The 27,643-nt window shown below is 40.1% G+C and overlaps 2 protein-coding genes across 4 annotated transcripts in view; both read left to right on the forward strand.

Annotated features, from left to right (window-relative positions):
* Positions 1 to 21,738, forward strand: part of LOC127942149 (E3 ubiquitin/ISG15 ligase TRIM25-like) — a 35,681-nt gene extending 13,943 nt beyond the window's left edge. Inside the window, exons 2-7 of one of the 3 annotated variants that reach the window (XM_052537766.1) lie at positions 6,294 to 6,892; positions 9,848 to 9,943; positions 10,076 to 10,309; positions 10,442 to 10,595; positions 10,682 to 10,741; positions 11,106 to 12,076. In XM_052537766.1, the coding sequence (XP_052393726.1) occupies positions 6,302 to 6,892; positions 9,848 to 9,943; positions 10,076 to 10,309; positions 10,442 to 10,595; positions 10,682 to 10,741; positions 11,106 to 11,467 (1,497 nt within the window). In that variant the 5' untranslated portion in view covers positions 6,294 to 6,301 and the 3' untranslated portion in view covers positions 11,468 to 12,076. Of the gene's footprint in view, positions 1 to 6,293; positions 6,893 to 9,847; positions 9,944 to 10,075; positions 10,310 to 10,441; positions 10,596 to 10,681; positions 10,742 to 11,105; positions 12,077 to 16,032; positions 16,766 to 18,943; positions 19,040 to 19,564; positions 19,799 to 19,898; positions 20,050 to 20,162; positions 20,223 to 20,314 lie in introns of those variants that run through there. The other 2 variants (XM_052537775.1, XM_052537758.1) reach the window with 2 other exon arrangements.
* A 3,564-nt stretch (positions 21,739 to 25,302) lies between these two features.
* Positions 25,303 to 27,643, forward strand: part of zc3h7ba (zinc finger CCCH-type containing 7Ba) — an 11,068-nt gene continuing 8,727 nt past the window's right edge. Inside the window, exons 1-4 of the mRNA XM_052537736.1 lie at positions 25,303 to 25,529; positions 26,883 to 26,958; positions 27,046 to 27,082; positions 27,220 to 27,417. Coding sequence (XP_052393696.1) covers positions 26,900 to 26,958; positions 27,046 to 27,082; positions 27,220 to 27,417 — 294 coding nt within the window. The 5' untranslated portion in view covers positions 25,303 to 25,529; positions 26,883 to 26,899. The remainder of the gene's footprint in view (positions 25,530 to 26,882; positions 26,959 to 27,045; positions 27,083 to 27,219; positions 27,418 to 27,643) is intronic.

Below are 27,643 nucleotides of genomic sequence, written 5' to 3' on the forward strand. Positions count from 1 at the left end.
AACATCGGAGTAATATAGTATTTTAAGTAGCTCTTAAATTTTTTTATAAATGACTTTACCATGTTGTGCAGCGCCGATAAATAAATAATATTAAATACGTGTTGTCTACGCATGAAATACACGTATTTAACGTGTTGTTGACGCGTTAAAATTCACGTGTATTTGACCCTCTTGGCCTTCCATACACATTAGATATAATGAAAGGAGACGTGAAAAAAGGACATCGCTTTGTTTTGATATGGATTAGCCTACTTTATCACAGAATATTTGTTCGGGAGCACTTGTTTAGTTTAAAAGTAGACATGTCAAGCTTTCTATAGATATATCTCTCATGTCTCTTCGTTGAGTATTCATGGAGTTATAGTTCATTTTAATGACGTGTTTGTAAATGAAGATCAGCGCAGACCAAGGCTGCAGACAGCACACCTTGTTTGTTATCTTTATTTTATAAGTGCCCAAAGTTTTGTTGTTATTATGTTTGTATCCAAAAAAAGTAGACCCTTCACAGAGACACGTTAAAATTCACGTGTATTTGACCCTCTTGGCCTTCCACACATTAGACGTGAAAAAAGGACATTGCGTTGTTTTGATATGGATTACTTTATCACAGAATATTTGTTCGGCAGCACTTGTTTGGTTTAAAAGTAGACATGTCAAGCTTTCTATAGATATATCTCTGTCTCTTCGTTGAGTATTCATGGAGTTACAGTTACTTTTTTCCCCTCGATGTCAAATGATATTTCGTTTTGCACGGCTCAACAAACACCTGGATTTTTCTCTTGTTTGTTCTAATGAGTGGATTGTGTGCATTAATATCTTAAGAAGCTCTTAAATATATATATAAATGACTTTATCATGTTGTGACGATGGATAGCAATTGATGTGACGTTCAGAACTTCAGCCTGACAGATAAAATCTCACAAGCACATATAAACACTCATTTTCATGTGTATAATATATTCTTCTAATTGTTTTGTGCCGTTTCGCTGCAGTGTTTTAATGTGAAAGGCTGTGAATTCTCTATTTAGACTTCAAGTGTTCAGAGGAATACATCGCGAGCTCGCGGACATTTGGCTGCCGCGAATATATCATGTTATTACTTTAAACAGTTCAGAAACATCTGAATTCAGCTATTGGTGTGTTCTAACGTGTGGATTGCGTGCAATCGCCGATATAATTTAATTATAAAAGGTCTTAAATAAGAATAAATTCGCTCGTTGTGAGCTCCGTGGAGACAGCCTGAGCTGAGCAGCCGTGATTCTTCTCTCGTCTTTTTGACTGCTCTCTGCCCAGACATCAAGTATTCATAAGCTGTATCACGCTGTCAAATTATATTTCATTTTGCACACATAAACAGTTCAAAAACACCTGAATTCTGCTCTTGTTGTGTTCTAATGGGTGGATTAGTGCAATTCGCTGTGATATTATTTTTGGAAGCGCTTAAAAAATGCTGATGACGCGCTCATTTCTCTCTCGTCTTTCTCGCTGTTCTTTGGCCAGAGACATAATTTATAAATGAGATCTGACCCGGTAATAATAACATATGTTGGTTTAGCTTGTCAGTGTGAATGAAATGTGTAGCCTATTATTATTTGTCCGATCTCGCCCCGAAACGCGGCTGTCATGTGGACTTCAAGTGTTCAGAGAAATACATCGAGCTCGCGGACATTTGGCTGCCGCGAATATATCATGTTATTACTTTAAACAGTTCAGAAACATCTGAATTTAGCTCTTGGTGTGTTCTAACGTGTGGATTGCGTGCAATCGCCGTTTTAAAAGGTCTTAAATTAGAATGAATTCGCTCGTTGTGAGCTCCGTGGAGACAGCCTGAGCTGAGCAGCAGTGATTCTTCTCTCGTCTTTCTGACTGCTCTCTGCCCAGAAATAAATTATTAATGAGCCCTGACCCCTGTAATAATCAGATATGTTGGTTTAGCTTGTCAGTTTGAGGGAAATTGTATTATTTACTTGGTATTTTTAACCGGTTTAAAAGTGAAACAAAACCCGACTCCTCCCTTTAATCTCGGTTATTGCAACTAGGGGCGCATTTTTCTCAGACAATGTAAGTCTATGGGTAATGTATTTTGACATTTAAAAATTAATAAAAAAAAAACTTTAAGTCTGATCAGTCTGAAAAGATATAGCAACCAGCACCGCTCTATCCCGCAGGTGTCTGCTGAGTTTGGGGCTTGTGGCTTTAAAGCCCTAGGAGGAGTAGCGTTCAGAATTTCTGTCAGAAAAATAATAAGAAGAAAAAGAAGAAGTTTAAATAGCATAACAGTATGTTGGCTTGTTGCCAAGCCAACATAATAATTACATTTTAAAACATATTAAAATAGAAAAAACTTATTTTAAATAGTAAAAAAAAATGCAAGTCTTGCTTGAGCAGAAGAGAGTTCTTTAAAAACATTAGAAATACGGTTCATATATATATATATATATATATATATATATATATATATATATATATATATATATATATATATATTACACACACACATATTACAATATACCATTTCTGTAATCTATAAATCCTTACCAGTCGACAGTTATTGGTTATTATGTGCAAACAGTGAAAAACTATTATATATATGTCACTTTCACTTCACTTTCACTATTTGAGCAGTTTGCGCACATTAAAAATAATATACATATATATTATTCAAATTTGAAGCTTGTGACATTTAAACGCGCACTGATCACTTTATTTAGCGTTCATGTAAACACTACAATTAGATTCATCAATCGCAATGAATTCAGTCCGATTGTACCACAAAAAAAAAAAAAAAAATATATATATATATATATATATAGGCCTATATATATATATATAGATATATAGATAAATATATTGTGCATGTAAACGTGGCCATTTAATCAATAATAAAATAAAAGTTTTGAATACAAATTAACACAAGTCAAGCTCAGGGAGAAAAAGAAGAAAAAAACGCGGCGCTCCCATTGAGAACAACTGAAGAAATACGCTAGCCCCGGGGAAAACGCTTTGGTGGAAACGGGGCCTAAAGGCAAAAATACGCTCGACACCGGTGACAGCAGCGTCAATCCACCTGTCATTCAAGTGGTCACTCCCTTAATTATGCATAATTTAAAAGCTTAATATAATTGAAACGGTTATAACAAAATAATTTACCCTCTCACATTTTTCATGAAGGGTAAAATTAGCTATATAGACCAAACTCATTTTGAACCAGGTTGTAAACACAATTTTTTTCAGCTGTGAAGTTGGGCATTTTAACATGGGGTGTCTATGGGACTGACTCCCTTTTGCAGCCAGCCTCAAGCGGCCAGTCGCTGAAGTTTCACTCTCTGGGTTCACACAGAGACCAGGAGGTTGCCCCAAGATTGAAAACAAATATTTCAGGAAATCTCTCCAAATACAGGACTCACTTATTCACAGCTGTGGTTTTGTGAGTGTATTTTGTTCTTTTTTTGAGGATTTATTCAAGCTTTAGCTTTTTATGACTTTTAGAGTCTCGATGTTTGTTGTAGTTTCGGTTTTGCTGCGCCTAAACGGATCCGGAGTGACCAAGCTTACGCCTTAACGGACTTTCAAATAATAAAATAAAGAAAGCGAAACTCGGGCATTATATGAACGATGTAATTTTTATTCTTATTAACTCAAAAAGAAACTCACATATGGCACAACTGGGCGGTTTCCTTGCAGCCTTATCAATTTCAAATTGTATGTTACATATGGATAGAAAAAGATAGAATGGGTTTTATTTCTTATAATATATAATGTAAGTGCTCAATAAAAGTTTCGTCTGACAATTTGTCTTTAGTATTGCCTGGTAGACGAATGCATATTATTTTACGTCACAATTGTAAACCAGCTGAGTTTCTGCTCAGACGACAGGCGCATGCGCAGTCGTTGACATTGGAACAATATTTATCCGCCTTCCATCACATCGCAGCAGTTTTAAGTATTTGAAGCAGGGCTTGACATTAACACCCGCCAATCCGCCAAAATGCGGGTAACTAGCCACTTTGGTGGGTTGAATACCGTACTTTTCGGACTATAAGTCACACTTTTTTTCATAGTTTGGCTGGTCCTGCGACTTATAGTCAGGTGCGACTTATTTATCAAAATTAATTTGACATAAACCGAGAGAAATGAACCAAGCGAAAACATTACCATCTATAGCCGCGAGAAGGCGCTCTATACTGCTCATTGGGTAGTGGGTGGAGTTAATGGGCAAATGACAATCCCATTGGCTGGCGCTCACCTATTATCGTTCCTGTTTTAATTATTATCCTATCAGTATTTTTGTTTGTTTTTTCCCCAATTTCTTTTTTTTTGGCAGAAACATTGAATGAGAGAAAAAAACAACAAAGTTAAAATGTTCACTTAAAATTACTAATATGCATTCAAACATGAATATCAAATTTACTTCTAATTACTTAAGTTATATTAAATAATACCTGATTATTAAAGGCGGGGTAGGTAAAAAATATATAAAAAACTTTTTTTTCTAATTTGTTTAAACTTTATTTATATATCAATACATAATTAAAATGTAAGTACTCTGAAAAAGAAAGTATACAAATCGAGTGTCTGTAGACCTCTCACGACCTCTCAGACAGCTCATTATTTCCATTCACTCCACCCCCTCCCTTCTGGGCTCCTTCCAAAGCCACGCTATAGCTATCATCTTGAGCTAGGCCTATAGATTATTTATCGTCTCTACTACGGCTCGCTAAGTAATGTTATGTTAGCTATATTATGCAGCTACGTGTGCTAATGACACATGCTTCATGAGAAAATAAACAAAAAAATATGTATGATCAAAATACAAAAATAAAGATTTACCTGTCCAGCAGAAATAAAGCCATCAAGGAGTCTCTTTTCAGCCCCTTGAGTTCCCTCAGTTCTCGCATCACTGGAAAGCCACGCCGATATTAACTCACGTTTTATTTCTTTGTTTATCCAAAGACTTTTTGTTCATTGCCTTTTCTTGTACAGTTACTGTCTTCCTTTTTTTGCCTGGTTTGCCTTCACTAACTGCATAGGCCGGTACTGTGAATTTTGCTTGCTGTTTCTCTACAATTGTTTTGGTATTCCTAGGATCCGTGCCTCTTGAATTCCTCAAATCAAACGTGCGTGCGCAAGTGGGCAGGTCATGTGTGGCAAAAGTGTGGTTGCCATGGTTGCGAGAGAGTGACAGTCGCCTAAGCCAATCCTATGTTTCGTCCCGAAATGAAATAATGAGCTGTGTTTAATACAGTTTAAACGGTCTAGAGTCACTCGATTTTTATACTCTTTTTATCAGAGTACTTACATTTTAATTATGCATTGATATATATATAGAAAGTTTAAACCAATTTGGAAGAAAGTTGTTTATACATTTTTTACCTACCCTGCCTTTAAGCTTGAATAACGCTTTATATGAATGATTATGTATGTGTGTGTGTGTGTGTGTGTGTGTGTGTGTACATATACATATATCTCAATCAGTCTGGCGAGTAAACTAAAATATTCAATAGCCAATAGCGATTCAATTGCCAACGTGTCCGTAGAGGGTTGCAACCTAATCAGTAGTCATTATTAGGGCCTGAGCACAAAAATGACACAAACTGAAATGTGTTCTGTATGATAAGAGGAACGTTCCCCTCAAATTTTAATGACGATAGAAGCAACTTAGTCCAAACCATGGCATGCATTTTTCGTAGTTTTGAGACTGACCTACTTTCTATTACAACTTATAACAAAGAAATTCCCATAGATGTTTATGATTTAGAATGAATGTAAAACTGACATCTTAAAGATGTCTGTCAGATGTTTGTACACAGCAAATGTTTTCCAGACGAAGAAATCTTTAACAGACCTCTTGCAGACGTACCTGTGATATCTTAAAAGTATTATGAATATCATAATTGTAAATTTATGCATAACAGCTGAACTTCTACAAAAAACCTGTTTCTTTTTTATTTTTGTATGATAGAACTTTAGAAGCCTAAATGCATCCATGCACAAATCAATAAACATAAATTATCACATCCCTTTGCACATTCATCTTGATTAAAGGGGCTAATTTGTTGATTTAAGACCTAAATCAGCCTGTGTGTTAAATACCAAAGCAATTCAATGAACTACAACTGAAAGCATGAATTAAATAAATACATGCCACTTGCTTATTTAAATCTAGTCAGAAGAACAACTGGTCAGACATGTGAGATGCACTATAATAATCCCACTCAATGACTGAATCAAAGGAACATGAATAGTGCATTTATAATCTAATCAGCTGTTGTGTTCTCTCTCTGTATGTGTAGATAGTGAAATGGCAGAAGCCAGTATCTCATGGACTGAGGATCAGTTCAGATGTTCAGTGTGTCTGGATCTGCTGAAGGATCCAGTGACGATTCCCTGTGGACACACTTACTGCATGTGCTGCATCTCAGAGTGCTGGGATCAGGAGGATTGGAAGGGATTCTACAGCTGTCCTCAGTGCAGACAGATCTTCAGTCCAAGACCAGTTTTATATAAGAATGTGGTGTTTGCTGAAATGGTGGAGAAACTGAAGAAGACGAGACTTCTGGCTGCTTTTCCTGTCGTTCATCACGCTGGATCTGGAGATGTTCAGTGTGACTCCTGCACTGGAATTAAACAGAAAGCAGTGAAGTCGTGTCTGGAGTGTCTTATCTCTTACTGTCAAACTCATCTTGAACAGCATGAGAGTCTCTTCAGAGATCAAAAACACAATCTGATGGACGCCACTGGACGACTCCAGGAGCTGATCTGCTCTCAACATAATAAATTGCTGGAAATTTACTGCCGTACTGATCAACAGTGTATCTGTATGCTGTGTTTTGTGGATGAACACAAAAATCACGACACGGTATCAACTGCAGCAGAAAGAAAAGAGAAACAGGTACTGCTTACTACTGGATCTCATGAGTGATGTTCATGTTGTTTCTGTCTTTATTTGTTGGGTTTTCTCTCAGTTAGGGAAGCTGATTTAATTAACTGTGTTTTGATGGGCAGTACTTATACAGACATTAGATAATTAATTCTAAAATATAATTTGGGATAAGTATTATTTTTATTTTAAAGAGACATGGTGATTTAGCATAAATATAATATAAAGTTGAATCATGATTCACGAATTTATCACGATTCTTTGTCATGTTTGTCACGGCCGGGATACAGGAACACACCGAGAGATCCAAATGCGGGTATGTCATTTATTAGGGGTAATCCAAAGAGTAAACAGTCCATGCAGGGGTCAAAACCAAACATCAGTCCAGACAACATAAACTGACAAGGTTACAAGGCGAGAACAAGACTTGAAATGGACGTGATAATCAAACAAGGACTCCATGCCACATACTAAGACAGACAGGTTATAAAAGCACAGGGAGATGACAAACGCTAATGGGGAATTGACTGAGTGCAATGAATAATGGCCAGTGACAGCTGAGTGCAATGATTAGACCGAGAACTTGGGGAATGTGGTTCATGAAGTGACAGACACCCAGACACCCAGGGCGGAGCAGAAGACCACCACAACCGTGTGGTCAAAACCGAAGCCCACCAGGGCAGAGCAGAAGACCACCACATCCGTGTGGTCGAGATCGGAGCCCTCTAGGGCGGAGCAGAAGACCACCACAACCGTGTGGTCAAAACCGAAGCCCACCAGGGTGGCGCCGAAGACCACCACAGTGGGATCGGACTGGCAGGAGAACAAGTCTGGTTGGGCAAGTCTGAAACAAAGAACATGAACAAGTTAAGGGTAGCCTCCGTGGCTACGACAGGATCAGTCGGGTGCTCAGAGAGTTCGACTGAGACGTGACGAGGCTCTGTAAGTTCCACAGAGGCGTGGAGAGACTCCGGTAATCCAGCCGAGACGAGGAGAGGCTCCAATAGTTCAGCAGAGACATGGAGAGGCTCTGGTAATCCCATGGTGTTTAGACTGGATTCCAGAAGATCAATGCTGACTTGACTCTGCTCCTGAAGAACATTGGTGGCACGACTCTGCTCATTAAGATCATTGGTGATTTGCACTTGTTCATGGAGATCATTGGTGATTTGCATTTGGTCATGAAGATCAATGGTGACTTGACTCTGTCCTTGAATATCACCAGTGACTTAACTCTGTCCTTGAATATCACCAGTGACTTAACTTGACTCAGGAAGGTCCACGGTGACTAGCCCTGACTCTGGAGGGTCAACGGTGACTAGCCCTGACTCTGGAGGGTCAACGGTGACTAGCCCTGACTCTGGAAGGTCAACGGTGACTAGCCCTGACTCTGGAGCGTCAACGGTGACTAGCCCTGACTCTGGAGGGTCAACGGTGACTAGCCCTGACTCTGGAAGGTCAACGGTGACTAGCCCTGACTCTGGAAGGTCAACGGTGACTAGCCCTGACTCTGGAGGGTCAACGGTGACTAGCCCTGACTCTGGAGGGTCATCGGTGACTAGCCCTGACTCTGGAGGGTCAACGGTGACTAGCCCTGACTCTGGAGGGTCATCTGTGACTAGCCCTGACTCTGGAGGGTCAACGGTGACTAGCCCTGACTCTGGAGGGTCATCGGTGACTAGCCCTGACTCTGGAAGTTCAACGGTGACTACCCCTGACTCTGGAAGGTCAACGGTGACTAGCCCTGACTCTGGAAGTTCAACGGTGACTACCCCTGACTCTGGAAGGTCAACGGTGACTAGCCCTGACTCTGGAGGGTCATCGGTGACTAGCCCTGACTCTGGAAGTTCAACGGTGACTACCCCTGACTCTGGAAGGTCAACGGTGACTAGCCCTGACTCTGGAAGTTCAACGGTGACTACCCCTGACTCTGGAAGGTCAACGGTGACTAGCCCTGACTCTGGAGGGTCAACGGTGACTAGCCCTGACTCTGGAGGGTCATCGGTGACTAGCCCTGACTCTGGAAGTTCAACGGTGACTAGCCCTGACTCTGGAAGGTCAACGGTGACTAGCCCTGACTCTGGAAGTTCAACGGTGACTACCCCTGACTCTGGAAGGTCAACGGTGACTAGCCCTGACTCTGGAAGGTCAACGGTGACTAGCCCTGACTCTGGAGCGTCAACGGTGACTAGCCCTGACTCTGGAAGTTCAACGGTGACTAGCCCTGACTCTGGAGGGTCAACGGTGACTAGCCCTGACTCTGGAAGTTCAACGGTGACTAGCCCTGACTCTGGAGGGTCAACGGTGACTAGCCCTGACTCTGGAAGTTCAACGGTGACTAGCCCTGACTCCGGAGTGTCAACGGTGACTAGCCCTGACTCTGGAGGGTCCATGAGCAACTTACTCGACTCTGGAAGGTCAGCTGTGGCTGTCATGGGATGGCGTCCATCTTGCATCGTGTCGCTGAGCTGGTGGCCATCTTGTGCTGTGGTGCTGGGCTGGTGGCCATCTTGCGGCCATCTTGGGCTGTGGCGCAATGTTAAATGTGAGCCAAAATCATCACAATTAAAAGAAGCAAAGACTTAAACTACTTCAGTCTGTGTGCACTGAATTTATTTAATACACAAGTTTCACAATTTGAGTTGAATTACTGAAATAAATTAACTTTTCCATGACATTCTAATTTATTGAGATGCACCTATAAGACATAACCAACGGTGTTTACATGTAAACCTTGAGTGTTTTAGAAAGTATTACTGCTATCAGACGCCAAAGAAAACTTAGTCCAGGAATCAGGCTCAGTTTGACAGGCTGTTTAGGGTGCACTGTTTCTTCAAAAGCAGGTCGTAGAGACATTTTCAAAAGTCATCATATCGCACACCCTTATAAAGAAATTATGTTACAAAAGATTTCTTTTTTTATGCAGTTCTTTTGAACTTTCTATTCATCAAATAATGTTTTCTGCAGAGAGATTTTGAGGAAACACAGAATAAATTCCAGAAACTGATTCATCAGAGAGAGAAAGATCTTCAGGAGCTGAGAGTGGCTGTGGACTCTCATAAGGTGAGTTTAGAGAAGAAGAAAAGTTTGAGTCTCTCCTCCAGTTCTGAAGTTCTTTTAGTCCCACAGAAACCACTGTTGTGTGATGTACTGATACTAGTGAATGAGCTGATTGTGATGTGTGTCCTTTAACAGAGCTCTGCACAGACAGCGGTGGAGGACAGTGAGAGGGTCTTCACTGAACTCATCCGCTCCATTGAGAAACGTCTCTCTGAGGTGAAGCAGCTGATCAGAGATCAGGAAAGAGCTGCAGTGAGTCGAGCTGAAGAACAACTGGAGAGACTGAAGAAGGAGATCGATGATCTAAAGAGGAAAGACACTGAGCTGCAGCAGCTTTCAGAAACACAGGATCATGTTCATTTCCTCCAGGTATTTACATTTATTCATTTAACTTTTTATTTGTATTTTTTATTAAGCAGGTATAACAGAGAGATTTCTCAAACGGTGATGTTAAGCTTCTTTATTTACACAGAGTTTGTGTTTTTGTCGTTGTGTCTGTAGAGTTGGCCGTCTGTCTGTCTCACTGGTTCTACAGACAGCTTCACGGTCAGTGCTCGAGATATCCCTTTTGATGATGTAGTGAAATCTGTCTCTCAACTCAGAGACAAACTGCAGCAGTTCTGCACAGATGAGATAGAGAATATATCTAAAACAGGTAAATACTGGTTTATTTGTGGAAATCAATAGGTTAATTTGAATTTCCCCTTGACGTGACAATTAAAAAGCAGATGTGTTTTGAAGTGAAAAGCGTCCAGATCATTCTGACTCCTGAATGTGAGACCAGAGAGGAGTTCCTACCCTGTGAGTTACTCTGAATAATTAACACAACAGATAATAATCATAAACAATTGTCATTATGGATTAGTTGCATCTGTGAGAACTTATGAAAATCTTAATTAGTGATGGAAAAAAGTAGGTTTAGATTTTACATTAACCATATTTGTCACTTGTAATGTTATTTCATCAGGTTTAGCCTTTAGCATACAAGAATAAATTACAGTAACACATTCATTTGAGGTGAGACACTTGTTACCTCTTAAATGATTAGTTTATCTGTACCATCATTGTAGAGAGTGTTTGCCATAGATTTGTTTATGCTTATGTGTAATATCAATGATGGAAGGTCTTGAATAATAATGTTTATCTCCATCTGCTTTCCAACTAGCGATGTCCTCAGATGGGGAGCCCATATTCAATATCGCCTGGGAACCACTCCCTGGAGAACTTTCTGAATCGAGGAGGTGCATGCTCCAAGAACCAACTCCCACCCCCAAAATTGCAGCTTTCACAAGCACATTTGAGGTGGGAGGGTCCGAAACCCCCCGAGAGTTTGTGTGTGTGAGTGAGCCAAATCCCTCTGCCCCATTTAGTGTATTTGGGGGAGTGGGATGGAGCCAACCACCCCGTCCCAGTATGGTTATGCGGTGGAGTGAGCCAACCCCCCCCGCCCCTGTAGGTGTATTTGGGGGAGTGGGAGGGGGCCAACCCCCCCGCCCCATTAAGAATATTTTTGGGAGAAGGAGGTAACTAACTGTTTGGAATAACATATTCAGTATAAACAAAACTTTACAGCATTATTTAAAGCACTGAATGGGGTTTAGGAATGTGGTTGAAGAGATTTTAAAAGAGGATAGAGAAACTTTTATCATAATGTTTCAGTAATGCAGACAAACAACATCAACAACAAACTGAACTGACCCAAACCTGAGCTGAGAAAACTAGTTAAAATGAGTTTAGTTGATTTAACTACAGAACATGCTGCAAAAAGCCTTAGAGAAATGCAGTTAATAACAATAATAATATAAAAATCTGAAGTCATTTGCTGGTTTGCTTTCTTTGCAACGTGTGTGTGTGTGTGTGTGTGTGTGTGTGTGAAATGCTTCAGTTTCAATCATGATCCAGTTTTGATATTGTGGTGATGTGTTATTTGGTTTATTTAGTTTTCACTATCATGGACTTTTAGCTGGTTTTGTTTCATATCCTGTTGTCTTGCATAGTTTTCCACTCAATTTAGTCACTTAAAAACCTTTGTTTTGAACCTTTTGCTTATTCTTCTTTGGACTATTAAACAGGAATTAAACTGAAAGCAGTGAAATCATAACTGGAGTGTCGTATCTCTTACTGTCAAACTTCTTAGTCTCTTCAGAGTGTAGCAACAATGAGTTTTACAGAATAATTAACTCAAATGATATATAGGGAATTTGAATAATTAATCAGGAATATGATTAATTTAGATCTCAGATGACAGTTACATTAAATTTGATTATGAAAAATAGCTCAATTTGCCTATATCAATAAATAATTACAGGGCATTGTAATTTACTCATTAATATGTCAATATTCCATTCTTCATATCAATTGTTGTGATAGCTCTTACTGTAAATTACTGCAAATCAAACAGCGGTTTGTCCAGCAGACCACTGTTGACCTATCAATTTTCAATAAAGTTATCACGCCTTATAATTCAAGGAAAAATATTCTCTGGCCATGAAAATATTATCCTATCCTTATGATAAATTTAGTTTCTAAATTTAGAGCTTGTAGCTATAGATCAGACATCTCAGTGACTCATAATGTGAGTGGGGTGGAGTCCATGCCAATCGTCAGTATATGGGTTTTTAATAATTAAACTAGTAATACATCAAACTACACATCACACGGAGTAAATATACGTACGACACTACAAACAGTAAGCTTTATACAAGACATAACGAATCCAAATAAAAGAGAGAGAGAAAATAGAATGAGATCACATAAGGAGCTCAGGTATGAAAATCATAGTCAGTAACTTTTGGAAGCCAACAACAAATCAGATCATAGCAACAATTTAAAGCAGCATTTAAATCTCCATAGAGAAAGTGATACTTGCAAAATGTCCAAATGTGCGTGGCGTGTGCCGGAGGCCATGTGACGCGCGTGCACGCTGCGCTTGATCTTGGCGTGAGCGTGGAGCACGTGGTCCTTTGTTCTGTCCTAGCGCGGTATTTAAAAGGTTCAACAAACAATGTTCCCGAATTCGTCTTCCTTGCGTGGAGAGGCGAATAGTTGAATAAACTTAGTAAAGAAAAGAAAAGAAACAACAAAAACGAAAGCTTCCATAGGAGCCATTAAAATGGCTTTTTCTCTCAGCCCCTGTGCTGAGGGGGGGGCTTGCGCTATGAGCGCGGCCTATGGCCGCGCGGAAGCAACGTTGGAGAGCAGCGTGTCCGAGAACGGAGAAGGAGAAGAAGAGCGAGGGCGGACCTTGTTCGGTCGTTCTTATGGCTTGAAATGGTTCACGACCCTTTTTCGCGTAAACAGCCAATGAAAGTCCGCGATCTGAAGCGGAGGGAAAAGTTCCTTTGTCTCTGTGGAGACAACCCCCCCGGTGATCTAGTGCTTGTCCGATTCCATCAGGGATATTTCTATCGGTTCGTACTTCAGATTACATACATTTTTCCATTACTTTGCTCTAGATAAATGGGTCTGTCAGAGCATGACGATTAGAAAGATACTAAGCATAATATATATATGATCAAAACATGAAGTTACATTCAAATGTAGAATTACACATATTTAACTTGTTTATCATGCTTAACACATGATAACACTGAAGATGTTGGGAAACATCTAAATGTATCAAAAGGGAATACGTAATACATTTATAAAACATAAAAACTAACAGGTAACGAATTCATTCCATAGAATGCATTGGAGAGAAGATTTGGCTTCTCTCCTCTCCAGTGTCCAGGGTGGTCGTAAAGTTTTACGACCTGCAAAGATGGGGGTTGCAGAAACGTGGCTCTAAAAGTAAGGAACTTTACGAAAGGTTTCCTTTTGTGTATGTGGGAATGTGGTTGGGGGTTTTAATTTCTTCTTTGAAGCTCGCATGGGCATCGTAAATAATTTAAGTCCAGCCAGGCTGGCGCCAGGCCAGGCACTTGGTGCAAAAAGAGTTTCATTTGGAAAATCTGAATTAAACACATGAATCGATGATCTGCATATCCGTTACAAGAGGTAAAACACACAATCCGATGGACGCCACTGGACGACTCCTTCAAGGAACACAAGGAGATGTCTAGAAGAAAGTCTGAGCTGCTCTTTTCAATGCAACAAGAGGACAGTCAGATTTTTGATGATAAAGCACCATAAAAGTTTCTTAAAAGCCATCAATTCATCAGAATACATGCAAGTGGGATATTTTCAGTGAATATAGAAACTTAAGTCAGTTCGGGAGTTGGGAGCGTGAATCAGTTTGGGAGTTCAAAACTGGTTCGCGAATCATTTGAGTCAGTTTGGCAGTTCAGAGCGTGAATCATTTGAGACAGTTTGGGAGTTCGGAGCATGAATCATTTGAGTCAATTCGGGAGTTCGGAGCGTGAATTATTTTAATCAGTTCGGGAGTTCGGAGCGTGAATCATTTGAGTCAGTTCGGGAGTTAATTTGAGTCAGTTTGGGGATCGCGAATCATTTGAGTCAGTTCGGGAGTTCGGAGCGGGTTCGCGAATCATTTGAGTCAGTTTGGGGATCGCGAATCATTTGAATCAGTTCGGGAGCGTGAATCATCTTAGTCACTTCGGGATTTCCGAGCGTGAATCATTTTAATCAGTTCATGAGTTCGGAGCGGGTTCGCAAATCATTTGAGTCTGTTCGGGAGCTCGGAGTCGGATCTCGAATCATTTGAGTCAGTTTGGGGATCGCGAATCATTTGAGTCAGTTCGGGAGTTCGGAGTGTGATTCCTTTTAATCAGTTTGGGAGTTCGGAACATGAATCATTTGAGTCAGTCGGAGCGGTTCGCGAATCATTTGATTCAGTTTGGGAGTTCTGAGCATGAATCATTTGAGTTATTTTGGCAGGTCGGAGCATGAATCATTTGAGTCAGTTCCGGAGTTCGGAGCGGGTTCGCGAATAATTTGAGTCAGTTCGGGAGTTCGGAGCGGGATCGCGAATCATTTGAATCAATTCGCGAGTTCGTAGCGGGTTCGCGAATCATTTCACTTCCCCCTCACCCCTCAAAAGTTGACTACGCACCTGGTTGTAGGGATAATCTTTAAATTGCCCATTGTTTGCACAGATTTGCCCATCTATTGGTAAGATTTTGTTTGTTAAATAGTGATAGACACTGACCAAAAACTAATGTGACTTTATGAATTATAAAGAATTTTCAGTTTTGAAACGTTCATATGTATGAGTGCATGGTAAATCAAAACCTAAATAAATGATCCCACAATGTTGCAATCCACTTGCCGCCATATCCAGCCAGGTATTTCCACGTTTGTAAAATGTTTTATTTTGGTTACAAATTCTTTCCTTTTTTGACTGAAACACATTTATTCAGAATCTCCACAGTATTAAGAGCACTGAACTTTCTGTAGAGGTTTAGTAATGTGGATGGGTGAGATCTGAAAGAGGTTACAGAAAAATGTAACAGTAATACGGGCAAGCAACAAAACTGGATAAACACGCTAAGCTTGAGGACAGCTCATTATCTTTCCAGATGGTGCTTGTTTGTGTTGGAAAAGTTTCAGTCATGTGTCTGGGGAGTTGTGTAGATGAAAACCTTTAATAAATTTTGAACTGCCACACAGACGTGTCAATTTTCCATCTGTTTTAAGCCAAAATATTGAGCTCACCTCTAAACAGAGTGCCAGCTTTGCACACTTGCGATCCATATACAGCTTCTCCCTCAGTTTTTCAGTCACTAAGAAAGCCAGCCAGTGTTAAACTAAAAATATGAAAAAATGAATGCGTTAATATGCCCTATTAAAAACAATATTCAATATACACATTATTGATAATGGATATTCTATACAGGCCAGCAGATGAGAATATAAATGCAGTCCTAAATTGCACTCTATTTATTAAAATGGTTTTCTTTGGGAAAAAAAGTTTCAATTTCAATGAAGTTTTCATCATGAACCAGTTTTGATATTGTGGTGATTTGTATTGTGGGATGATGCATCCTGCAAAGAGACAATCTATATCATTTTGGTTATTGTCCACAATCATGGACAACCATTTTCGGCCAACCAAACTGGAATCAGTGTTAAAAAAAAAAAAATTATAAAAAGAAACCAAAACAAGTTTCTGTAAATCACTCCCTACAGAAAAACCTGTTTCTCAAGAATGTCATCAGGAATATACTGTATATCAACCCTCCAGTTCAGAAGAAGGAACTTGACTGTAGAGCTACTGTGAGTATCGTCTCTGTTTGTGTGTTCATATACAGTTCAATGGCAGAAGCCAATATTTCAGTGGATCAGGATCAGTTCAGATGTTCAGTGTGTCTGGATCTGCTGAAGGATCCAGTCACGATTCCCTGTGGACACACTTACTGTAAGAGATGCATCTCAGAGTGCTGGGATCAGGACGATCAGAAGGGAATCTACAGCTGTCCTCAGTGCAGACAGACCTTTAGTCCAAGACCAGTTTTATGTAAAAATGTGGTGTTTGCTGAAATGGTGGAGAAGCTCAAGAAGACGAGACTTCAAGCTGCTCCTGTTCCTCCTCCTGTTCCTGCTCGCCGTCGTCTTCACGCTGGATCTGGAGATGTTCAGTGTGACTCCTGCACTGGAATTAAACAGAAAGCAGTGAAGACTTGTAGAGAGTGTCAGAGCTCTTACTGTCAAACTCATCTTGAACAGCATGAGAATCTCTTCAGAGGCAAAGGACACAATCTGATGGATGCCACTGGACGTTTGCGGCAGATGATCTGCCCTCATCATAATAAAATTGTGGAAATTTACTGCCGTACCGACCAGAGCTGTATCTGCATGACGTGTTTGATGGATGAACACAAAAATCACGACACTGTATCAACTGCAGTGGCAAGAGCAGAGAAACAGGTATGAACTGAACATTGATGTGGTCATGATAACTACAGAATTAATCGTAATTGAGGTGTGTGAGTTTACTGGCACAAACACAAACAGGAATGTTTAGGCACATGCCAAATACACTCTTTCAGGGTTAGTATAAGTTTCAGTACCTGCAAGCATAAATTTAATTTAGCCCATTACAGTGTGTGGTAAGTCTGAATTTGTGAGGATCTCATTAAGTTAAAGTCCCTGATATCCAAACAGTTCCCTTTCAGTTGGTCACATTAGATTTTACGTCAAAAAGAGACTGAGAATGAGGTCTCGCCCGAGAGCCCAATCACCTTTGAGTGGTAACAAAATGAGCCAATGGTACACAGTGTACCTTGGTCCATGGGATTTGCATCGCGAGCTCCGCCCCGCTGTGTGGGTATACAAGGAGCAGCACAAGCAACTGGCATTCAAGCTTTCACTTTGAGGGGCCAAGCACATCCTCGGCTGGTTTCACCGGAGTGCTTACAAAGCAAATCAGCTGGTGTTGGTGTGACAGCGTGATTCAGCGGTTCAAGAGCTTCCTGTTTTCAGCTCCTGCGTTCCCCTGAGCACTTCAGCACCACTGAAGAACTTCTAAAAAAAAGTGAAAGTGACGTGACATTCAGCCAAATATGGTGACCCATACTCAGAATTTGTGCTCTGCATTTAACCCAACCGAAGTGCACACACACAGAGCAGTGAACACACACACACACACACTGTGAACACACACCCGGAGCAGTGGGCAGCCACTTATGCTGCGGCGCCCGGGGAGCAGTTGGGGGTTCGATGCCTTTGCTCAAGGACACCTAAGTCATGTATTGAAGGTGGAGAGAGAACTGTACATTCACTCCCCCCACCTACAATTCCTGCCGGCCTGAGACTCGAACTCACAACTCTCGATTGGGAGTCGGACTCTCTAACCCTTAGGCCACGACTTCCCGTGTTTGGGTCTTTTTAAAGATGTCATTCTGCCCCTTGGTTTCTGGGTGCGGTCGATATATGGTTCCTCGTGATGGCCACAATCGCTGTGTCACGTGTCTGGGTTTTCAGAATGCTGAGACTGCATTCGTGGATGACTCATGCTCTTATTGCGGGGAAATGACCATCTATGTGTTAAGATGGAGACTTGATTACCTTAAAAGGTATAGAGTCCCCTCTGCCAGCCAACCCTCACGTTATCTTGAGACCCCGGTCTGGATATGTGCCCAAAGTTCCCACAACTCCTTTTAGAGATCAGGTGGTGAACTTGCAAGCGCTGGCCCTGGAGGAGGCAGACCAAGCCCTTGCGCTGCTCCGTCCAGTAAACGTGGACAGAACTCAGTGCCTCAGGACCTCAGACCAGCTCTTTGTTTGTTATGGAGGCCTGCAGAAGGGTAAGGCTGTCTCCAAGCAGAGGTTATCCCATTGGACAGTGGATGCTATTGTCCTGGCTTATCAGGCTGAAGACCTGCCATGCCCCCTAGGGGTGAGGGCTCACTCAACTAGGAGTTTAGCTTCCTCCTGGGCGCTGGTGCATGGCGCCTTGTTAACAGACATCTGTAGAGCTGCGGACTGGGCAACATCTAACACATTTGCAAGATTGTATATAATAATCTCTGTGTAGAGCCTGTGTCCTCCCAGGTACTCACCTCTTCGGGCCAGTGAGGACCTGCTCTGTGTCAGTCCACTTGCTGCACCATTCCACTCTATTCCCCTCAGGTGAGTTCTTGAGTTCAGAACCCTGGGTTCCTCCAGCACTGTTGATGTCCTGCAGGGTTGATACCCAGTCCATTCTGTGTTAGGTAAAGGCCCTCACTCATGCTGGCCTCATGACAGGGTGCTATCACTCGCACAGGTCACTGGAAGAAAGCCATGTAGCGTTTTGTACGGGATTCCATTCATCAGTCCGCAGACCAAGGTACAATGTTTACCATTGGCTCATTTTGTTACCACTCGAAGGTGATTGGGCTCTCGGACAAGACCTCATTCATCTGTCTCTGTCTGACTGATTCCCTTCAGGTAACGAGGGTTACATACGTAACTTAGACGTTTTTGTGTATTAACATAAGCAAGATGATTTTTAAAGCAAACACAATGAAGTTAGGCTTCTTAGGACATCAACTTCCATTAACATGGAAGAGCATTGTGCATCCCGCCTTTCCTCTGGTTTAACAATATTTTTGTTTCACACAGGCACATTTAGAGGAGACAGAGAAGAAAATTCATCGGAGAATTCAGAAGAGAGAGAAAGATCTTCAGGAGCTGAGAGAGGCGGTGGAGTCTCATAAGGTGAGAAAGAGAATCTGCTGACAGCTGGAAAAGGATGGGAAATCCTGCCGTGATTTATTTACTCTAGTGCTTTTTGAAATCCTTTATTCAAAGAGTATAAGAAGAAGAAGGTCTGAGCTACTCCTTTCAATAAAATAAAAGTCTACAGTCAGGCTTAGTGAACTGAAGTCATGAAATTTGCCAAGTATGGTAACCCGTACTCAGAATTGGTGTTCTGCATTGGGTTAAACACACACAGCAGTGAGGAGTGGACACACCGTGAACCCACACCAGGAGCAGTGGGCAGCTATATATCCAGTACCCGGGGAGCAACTGGGGGTTCAGTGCCTTGCTCAAGGGCACTTCAGGCCATGGATATTGAGGGTGGAAGAGAGTGCTGTTCATTTTGGAGCTTGACAGAACAATCTCATTGTATGAAAAAAAAACTAATTCAGTTTAGTAAATGGAGGAACTATTACTTTGAGACTAATCAATCAGTGAGAACCATTAGTGAATGAGCTGATTGTGATGTGTGTCCTGTAACAGCGCTCTGCACAGACAGCGGTGGAGGACAGTGAGAGGGTCTTCACTGAACTCATCTGCTCCATTGAGAAACGTCGCTCTGAGGTGATGAAGCTGATCAGAGATCAGGAAAGAGCTGCAGTGAGTCGAGCTGAAGAACAACTAAAGAGACTGAAGAAGGAGATCGATGAACTGAAGAGGAAAGACGCCGAACTGAAGCAACTTTCAGACACGGATGATCATATTCATTTCCTCCAGGTAACAGATCTTCTCAAACACAGCAGACTGCTGGTCTCAAAGACTGAGGACTTCAAAAATCTTTCCTACTTACAGGGAGTTTTTGTCTTTGTCTGTGTAGAGTTTGTCGTCCGCCTCTCTCTCTGGATCTACCGAAGGCATCACTGGCGGTTCTCATGTGCCTTTCGACGATGTGATGAAATCTGTCTCGCAACTCAGAGACAAACTACACCAGTTCTTAAGAGAGACTATGAAAAACATATCTGGATCAGGTGAATATTAATTGAACTCACCACCATTAACTGAATATTAAAATGCAGTATATGTAGGTTTAATTTCGCGTTGGTGTGGGAATTAAACAGCAGATGTGTTTTGGTGTCCGTAGTGAAAACCGTCCAGATCATTCAGACTCCTGAATATGACACCAGAAAGGAGTTCCTACAATGTGAGTTACTAGAAAAACCCACACAAACACTTGTTAAGCCTTTTCTGTAGCAATTAAACACACTGTGTTTTGTGTTGTGTTGTTTCCACCAGATTTCCATCAGCTCTCTCTGGATCCAAACACAGTGCATCCATGCCTCCACCTCTCTGAGGGGAACACAGTGATCACTTACACCAACACATACTATGGTTATCCCGATCATCCAGAGCGCTTTGATTACGCTCAGGCGTTGTGTAGAGAGAGTGTGACGGGACGCTGTTACTGGGAGCTGGAGTACAGCGGTAGTGCAGGTGTGTATGTGGCAGTGGCATATAAGAGCATCAGGAGAAAGGGACAGAGTTTGGAGTGTGCATTCGGGTGTAATAATCAGTCCTGGATACTGTTCTCTTCTCCCTCGAAGTGCTCATTTAGTCACAACAACATCAACTGTAATCTCCCTCTAGTGTCCAGTAATAGAATAGGAGTGTTTGTGGATCACAGCGCAGGAACTCTGTCCTTCTACAGCGTCTCAGACACAATGAGTCTCATCCACAGAGTACAGACCACATTCACTCAGCCGCTCTATCCTGGGTTCGGATTGGGTCTCTACTCGACCTCAAAACTGTGTCGTCTACGCAATTAAGCTTAGCTCTTATACACAGACAAGCTCTGAACAATTCTAAGTACAGATGTAATGCTTCTAGTATCAAAGTATAATGTTGTGAAACGCTGTGTAAGTGCATTCATGGCACCTCTGAGCATCTAAATGCCACTTCTGAAGCACTCCTATGCCACCTTTCCAGTGCGAATTTGGCAAAATAATGTTAATGATACAGATATTGTGCAAAAATATTGTTATATTACATGTATTAAGCACCACGATAAAACAATAAAGTTGAAATTTAATGGATTATTTTATTTTCTAGATATTAAATCAACAGCTGAACTTCTAAATACTTCAGATATGACAGTATATTATAAGGTTCATGTAATAATGGTAGTATTGTGGGAGTGGGAAATGATAATAAGATTGTCATAATCAGATAATCAGAAGAACTGAAAATATGTATATAAAAAAATTTCTGGCTTTTGTGGAATTTAATGAAGTTACCTTTTCCTTTTCATGTTGGTTTATTGAAAGAAACACTTATACTTTTATATTTTGTTTGTTGTTTGGTTTCAATAAAGAACAATACAATTAGTGAACTTAATTTGTTAAATAATATACTGTATGCTTTAATTGCTAACAGTTTTCTTCTTTCTTTTGATGATCTGGACTTACAAAAGCGCTGTCAAGAGTTTTCATTTACACTTCTGAAGTTTTTGTTTACTATTGTTTTTGTTCACCATCCTTGATCAAAATCCCTCGAGGGGGCGGGGCTAGAAGCTGTGGGTTCTCATTGGCTGGTGAGTTTTTGATTGACAATATCTTGACCTCAATGTCCCCTTTAGGAATAAATGAAGAAATGGATCTTACATGTTTTCTTTAAGGTTTTTATTAATTTTTTTTTGCTCAGTGGCAAAACCCTTTAATTGTATAAGCTCAGCTGGTGACAATTTGTAATTGTGAAAATGTTGTTTGTTCTATGAGAACTGAAGAAAGCTATGGTATGAAACGTTTGCTCACTGGTCTGTTTTTACTTTTCTTTTTGAATGTGAAAAAGATGGGAATGTGCAAAGTTAAATATTTTGCTCCCCACTCATTAGAGAAACAGGTGCTAAGTGGGGGTCTTTACTTTAGATTTAAACTTCAATAGTGTGTCTACCTCCCGAACAATGTTAGGTAGTTTATTCCAGAGTTTAGGCGCTAAATAGGAAAAGCATCTGTCGCCCGCAGTTGATTTTGATATTCTAGGTATTATAGTAATTGCCTGAGTTTTGAGAATGTAGTGGACTTGGAGGACTATAATGTAAAAACAACTTGTTCAAATACTGAGGTGATAAACCATTCAGGGCTTTATAAGTAATGAGCAAGATTTTAAAATCTATACAATGTTTGATAGGGATCCAGTTCAGTGTTGACAGGACCGGGCTAATATGGTCTAGTAAGAACTCTAGCCAAAGGATGAACCAAAGGACCAATGCCAGATGACCAATGAAGAAGATAAAGCAATGAACCAATGGATCAACGCCAGATGACCAATGAAGAAGATAAAGCAATGAACCAAAGGACCAACGCCAGATGACCAATGAAGAAGATAAAGCAATGAACCAATGGATCAACGCCAGATGACCAATGAAGAAGATAAAGCAATGAACCAAAGGACCAACGCCAGATGACCAATGAGTAAGATAAAGCAATGAACCAAAGGACCAACGCCAGATGACCAATGAGGAAGATAAAGCAATGAACCAAAGGACCAACGCCAGATGACCAATGAGTAAGATAAAGCAATGGACCAATGGATCAACCCCAGATGACCAATGAGTAAGATAAAGCAATGAACCAATGGATCAACACCAGATGACCAATGAGTAAGATAAAGCAATGAACCAATGGATCAACCCCAGATGACCAATGAAGAAGATAAAGCAATGAACCAAAGGACCAACGCCAGATGACCAATGAGTAAGATAAAGCAATGAACCAAAGGACCAACGCCAGATGACCAATGAGGAAGATAAAGCAATGAACCAATGGATCAACCCCAGATGACCAATGAGTAAGATAAAGCAATGAACCAAAGGACCAACGCCAGATGACCAATGAGTAAGATAAAGCAATGGACCAATGGATCAACCCCAGATGACCAATGAGTAAGATAAAGCAATGAACCAATGGATCAACACCAGATGACCAATGAGTAAGATAAAGCAATGAACCAATGGATCAACCCCAGATGACCAATGAGGAAGATAAAGCAATGGACCAATGGATCAACACCAGATGACCAATGAGTAAGATAAAGCAATGAACCAATGGATCAACCCCAGATGACCAATGAGGAAGATAAAGCAATGGACCAATGGATCAACACCAGATGACCAATGAGTAAGATAAAGCAATGAACCAATGGATCAACCCCAGATGACCAATGAGGAAGATAAAGCAATGAACCAATGGATCAACACCGGATGACCAATGAGGAAGATAAAGCAATGAACCAATGGATCAACACCAGATGACCAATGAGGAAGATAAAGCAATGGACCAATGGATCAACACCAGATGACCAATGAGTAAGATAAAGCAATGAACCAATGGATCAACCCCAGATGACCAATGAGGAAGATAAAGCAATGGACCAATGGATCAACACCAGATGACCAATGAGGAAGATAAAGCAATGAACCAATGGATCAACACCAGATGACCAATGAGGAAGATAAAGCAATGAACCAAAACCAAAGGACCAATCAGCTAAGAAACTGAAAACATCTATCATGCACCAAATGACAAAGTTCAGCAATCAGGTAGATTTTAAAACACCAAATTAACGAAAAGCAAGAGAAATATTAATATTATTCTGGAGGATGAGTCAGATGTGGTTCAGCACCTGAAAGGCCTGTGCCAGCGCTGTGACTTAGTCTGTTCCTGTTTTTTTTTTTTTTTTTTTTTTTTACTGTAAAGTATAAGCAATTATATTTAAATTTTAAAAATGATACTTTAATAAAATTCTATATTCAAATTACTTGGAAAAATCCAAAGATTCCTAGGGGAACACAAAGATTTTGCATGATAAACTACTGAAGAATAATTCCTAATTTTATTTCTCACCTCATATTTGATGCATTTTCATGTTAAATTTGTGAATGACACAAATCATATTTTTTCTTGCTGAAAGCAAACCTGTATTAAATGTCATCTGGATGGTTATTTTTATTATTATTATTAACTCAAGTCACATAACCTGACATTGGTCTCAATTTGATTAAATTGGATCAAATGACAGCTAAATGTGTAGATCTAATTTGTCTTCTCCTGCTGTTTAAAAATTAATACGTTGATTTATTTTTGTCTAAATGATGCATGACTGCATGAATTTACTTACTTGGCCAATGAGTCAGTGAGATCTGCCAAATCATCTGACTCCATCTGGACACCACCTGAAGAAAAACACATGGACACAAGAGTTTAACATGATTTTAACTCTCCTGTTAAAGAAACAAAGTTCATATGTATTATAAAGATAACATCTGACAAACATTACAATCAAACCCACTACATTTTACTAACATTATTTACTATTATTAACAATGTAAATAAGTAATTCAAATATTTTCATAATATTAATTAAACTTCACTGATAACTTCATCCCAAGTAAACCTACTGTACATGTTAAAACGTAAAATATTCTTATAAATAATGTTAATGTTAAATAATAATTCATGTTAAAGAGTGGCGTGAGTGTAATCACTTAAAAATACGTTATTCACAGTGACTAAATTATTGTAGAGTAACTGCGCTGCTTGGAGGGAATTCAAGGCCACTGTAATCAACCAAAACTCAAGGACACATTTATTTAACAAACTAACCAGTGTTGCCAGGTCCTGACCGCAGTTTTCCTGTGGGATTGGGCGCTCTAACACTGTTGACACGGGTTGCTTTTCAACCCCGAAACTAATTGGTTTCAGGTTTTCTTTTTTTTTTTTTTTACTAAAACAAAAAACAGGTCAATGCGTGTTTTTGAGAGTATATTCAGTGATTTATTTTATTTAAAACGTTTAAGGCATAGTATGTTACATTTAAACTGTTTTTTTAATTGATTTCCAACATATACAAGTACTAAACAAATATAAACGACAAAAACGTAATGGTTTAAAATTAAGTTAAAGTTCTAAGATACAGGTAAAATAAAATAATATTTAACAACCGTTAATTCAGCACATCGTCACTGTCACGTGATACGTGTTACTTTACTCAGCGCCGGTCAGGATGAACCAATCACAGTTGTTCGTTGATTCCTTGACATGGTTTACTCGGACACAATTTTATAATCTTTGATATAGTGTATTTTAATTTGTATCCAGGTTATCAATTCTATAAATGTACATGCTCAAAATAATACATTTCCTATATTATATACGTTCCCAATAATGCGAAAAAACGTCCAGAGAGTTGAACTTATTTGAATTAGGGACTGGGCTCTACCAGCCACCGAGCGCCTTCTGGCGGAGTCACCGCGAGCCGTTATTAGCTGGAGACGTTAGTCGGGTTCACGGAGAGGGAGCGGGGAAGCGTTCACAGAAATGCACTGGCAAATGTCTTGAGATCGATCAGATAATTATCTGTCAGCGGTTACACTAGTGTTTTGCACACAAACCGCCAGACAAACACTCTCGAAAGTCAGAGGAAAGAGCTGTTTGTCGTGGTTTTCTCCAGACAGGTGAGTAAAGACTCTAACTGGAGTCATATGGAAAGTTTTCCAGTCCACAGCTGCGATTCTAATGTTAACTTTATCCTTTATCCTCTGCTTTTGTGACCGACTTTATGGATTATTGTGTTGTCATTCTGGATGTTTGTTTCCAGCTGCTTCGGTTTCGTTTTTGTGGAAACTGTGTGTGGGAGGAAGTGAAGTCGTGTGAGTTTGGGCGTGTTTCAGTCTGTAACGTTAGTCAGAAAGAGTTTGTGCCAGTTATGTGTTTACACGTAGAACTCACGAGGAATCTGTGTCGGTGACAGAAGCTCACAGTCCAACAGGATGACAGGGACAAGATAAGACTCGGATTATAAAAACAAAATGTTTTTTTGGGGGGCAGATACTGATTTTAACAATACTTATCTGCCGATACCGATATTGGTCACTTCCTCTCTCATTTGAAATCGTGGCATCAACATAGATAGTATTTTGATCCTTTAAAAAGTAACTTTCCAGGATCATTAAAAACTCTTAAAGTGAGTAGTAACAAACTTAAGTGGTATAAGAAATGTCTTATAATTTCAAGACGTCTTCAGAAAATCTGAACAATTAAGACAGTAATATTTATACATTTTAAATGAACATAATTTATATCCTTGATTTATCGTCTTTCAAAAAAAATGGTTTAAAGGCTGAAATGCAGTTGTATAAGATTTTTGTTTTTGTGAAAACCTGTATATGAACTGTAAGTCATGTCATCTTATGGCTCAGTATTGTATGTTACCATAGACATTGTCCAACCAAACTCATACAGTGTTCATTTTACATTTAAAGTGGGTCATAAATTGCATTAAATAAAAAATAAAAATGTGCAAATACCCTGTAAATAGAGAATAAAATTCCTTCCTTCACATTTGTTTATATACGTGTATTGAAAATATTTTTGATTGACAATAAAACTTTATTTTTATTTTTTTGAGCTAGTTAAATCAAAATATGGGCTAAATTACGGGCACCAAAATCTTAAGACCTGCACAAAGGGCGACCAGGGATCTTTACATTTTGCGAGCCCTGCTTTCCCATATTGTTTGCAAAATGATAACATGGAACGTTTCTTTAATGTTTTGTCTAATGATTTCTAAAAATAAAAAGTCTTGATCATTCAGAAATACCATTTTCGTAGCTTAACAGAAATGTTAGCTAATCGTTCTTATAATGCTATAATAATAATAATGCTGTCTCTGTAGCCAACTGGGTTTTGACTCATTGTTTGGTTAATAATGCACCCTTTCACATAGAAAGCATTGGTGTCTTTTGAGAGTGTAGTGGTGAACAGCTGGTAAACGTGGACCTTTGCACATGTGTTTGTTTGTTTTCCAGGTCTGTGATGGTCAAACATGAGCGGTGAGCGTCAGAAGCGCCGGGAGAAGATCCAGAGAGCACTGAGCTTCATCAAGTACTGTGTTTTGAGGATCAGTCATTCCTGCTGACTGTCTTATTTGAGTCGTAGTGTTGATTTCTGGTTTGTTATCCGTGTCTGCAGGTGTTCTCTGCCTTATCCGGATCCTGAAGGCTATGAGGTTAGGCTTGAGGAAATATTTGGCACGCTTATCCACATAGAGACACATTCACATTTGCTCTCCGAAGTCTCCAGTTTGAGACGCAAAACAAATGTTAAAAACGTTCTCTTTTCTTCTGTCCTGTTGTTGTTCGTCAGGGGTTTGTGGTTCAGCTGGTGTGTGATCTCTTAGAAGAGGGCAATGCCTCGTTTCGAGAGGGCGACTGGACGCAGGCGCGGGGTCACTTCAGCGAGGCCGTCAATGTGGCGCTGTACGCTGAAGCCGAGGGGCTGAAGGTTCCCGCCGCCCTGCTGGAGAGTCTGTACATCAACCGCGCAGCCGTGCATCAGAACATGGTGAATGTGACGCCAAGAGCGACAGAAGTTGTTACCATCACTCAGATGCTTGTGATTTAAACCCAATGGGATTATTGCAGAAAATAAGCTCTGAGACCAACAAACACGTTTCTGATTCTTACAGGTTTTCCTCTTTACGATAATCAGATCACAACTTTTAGGAATGTCGAAGCCTAAATAAAATGGCTGGAAAATGAAAGCTACACTTATAAACTATAAACAAACT

The sequence above is a fragment of the Carassius gibelio genome, chromosome A3 (assembly GCF_023724105.1).
Source record: "Carassius gibelio isolate Cgi1373 ecotype wild population from Czech Republic chromosome A3, carGib1.2-hapl.c, whole genome shotgun sequence".
NCBI classification, from domain to species: domain Eukaryota; kingdom Metazoa; phylum Chordata; class Actinopteri; order Cypriniformes; family Cyprinidae; genus Carassius; species Carassius gibelio.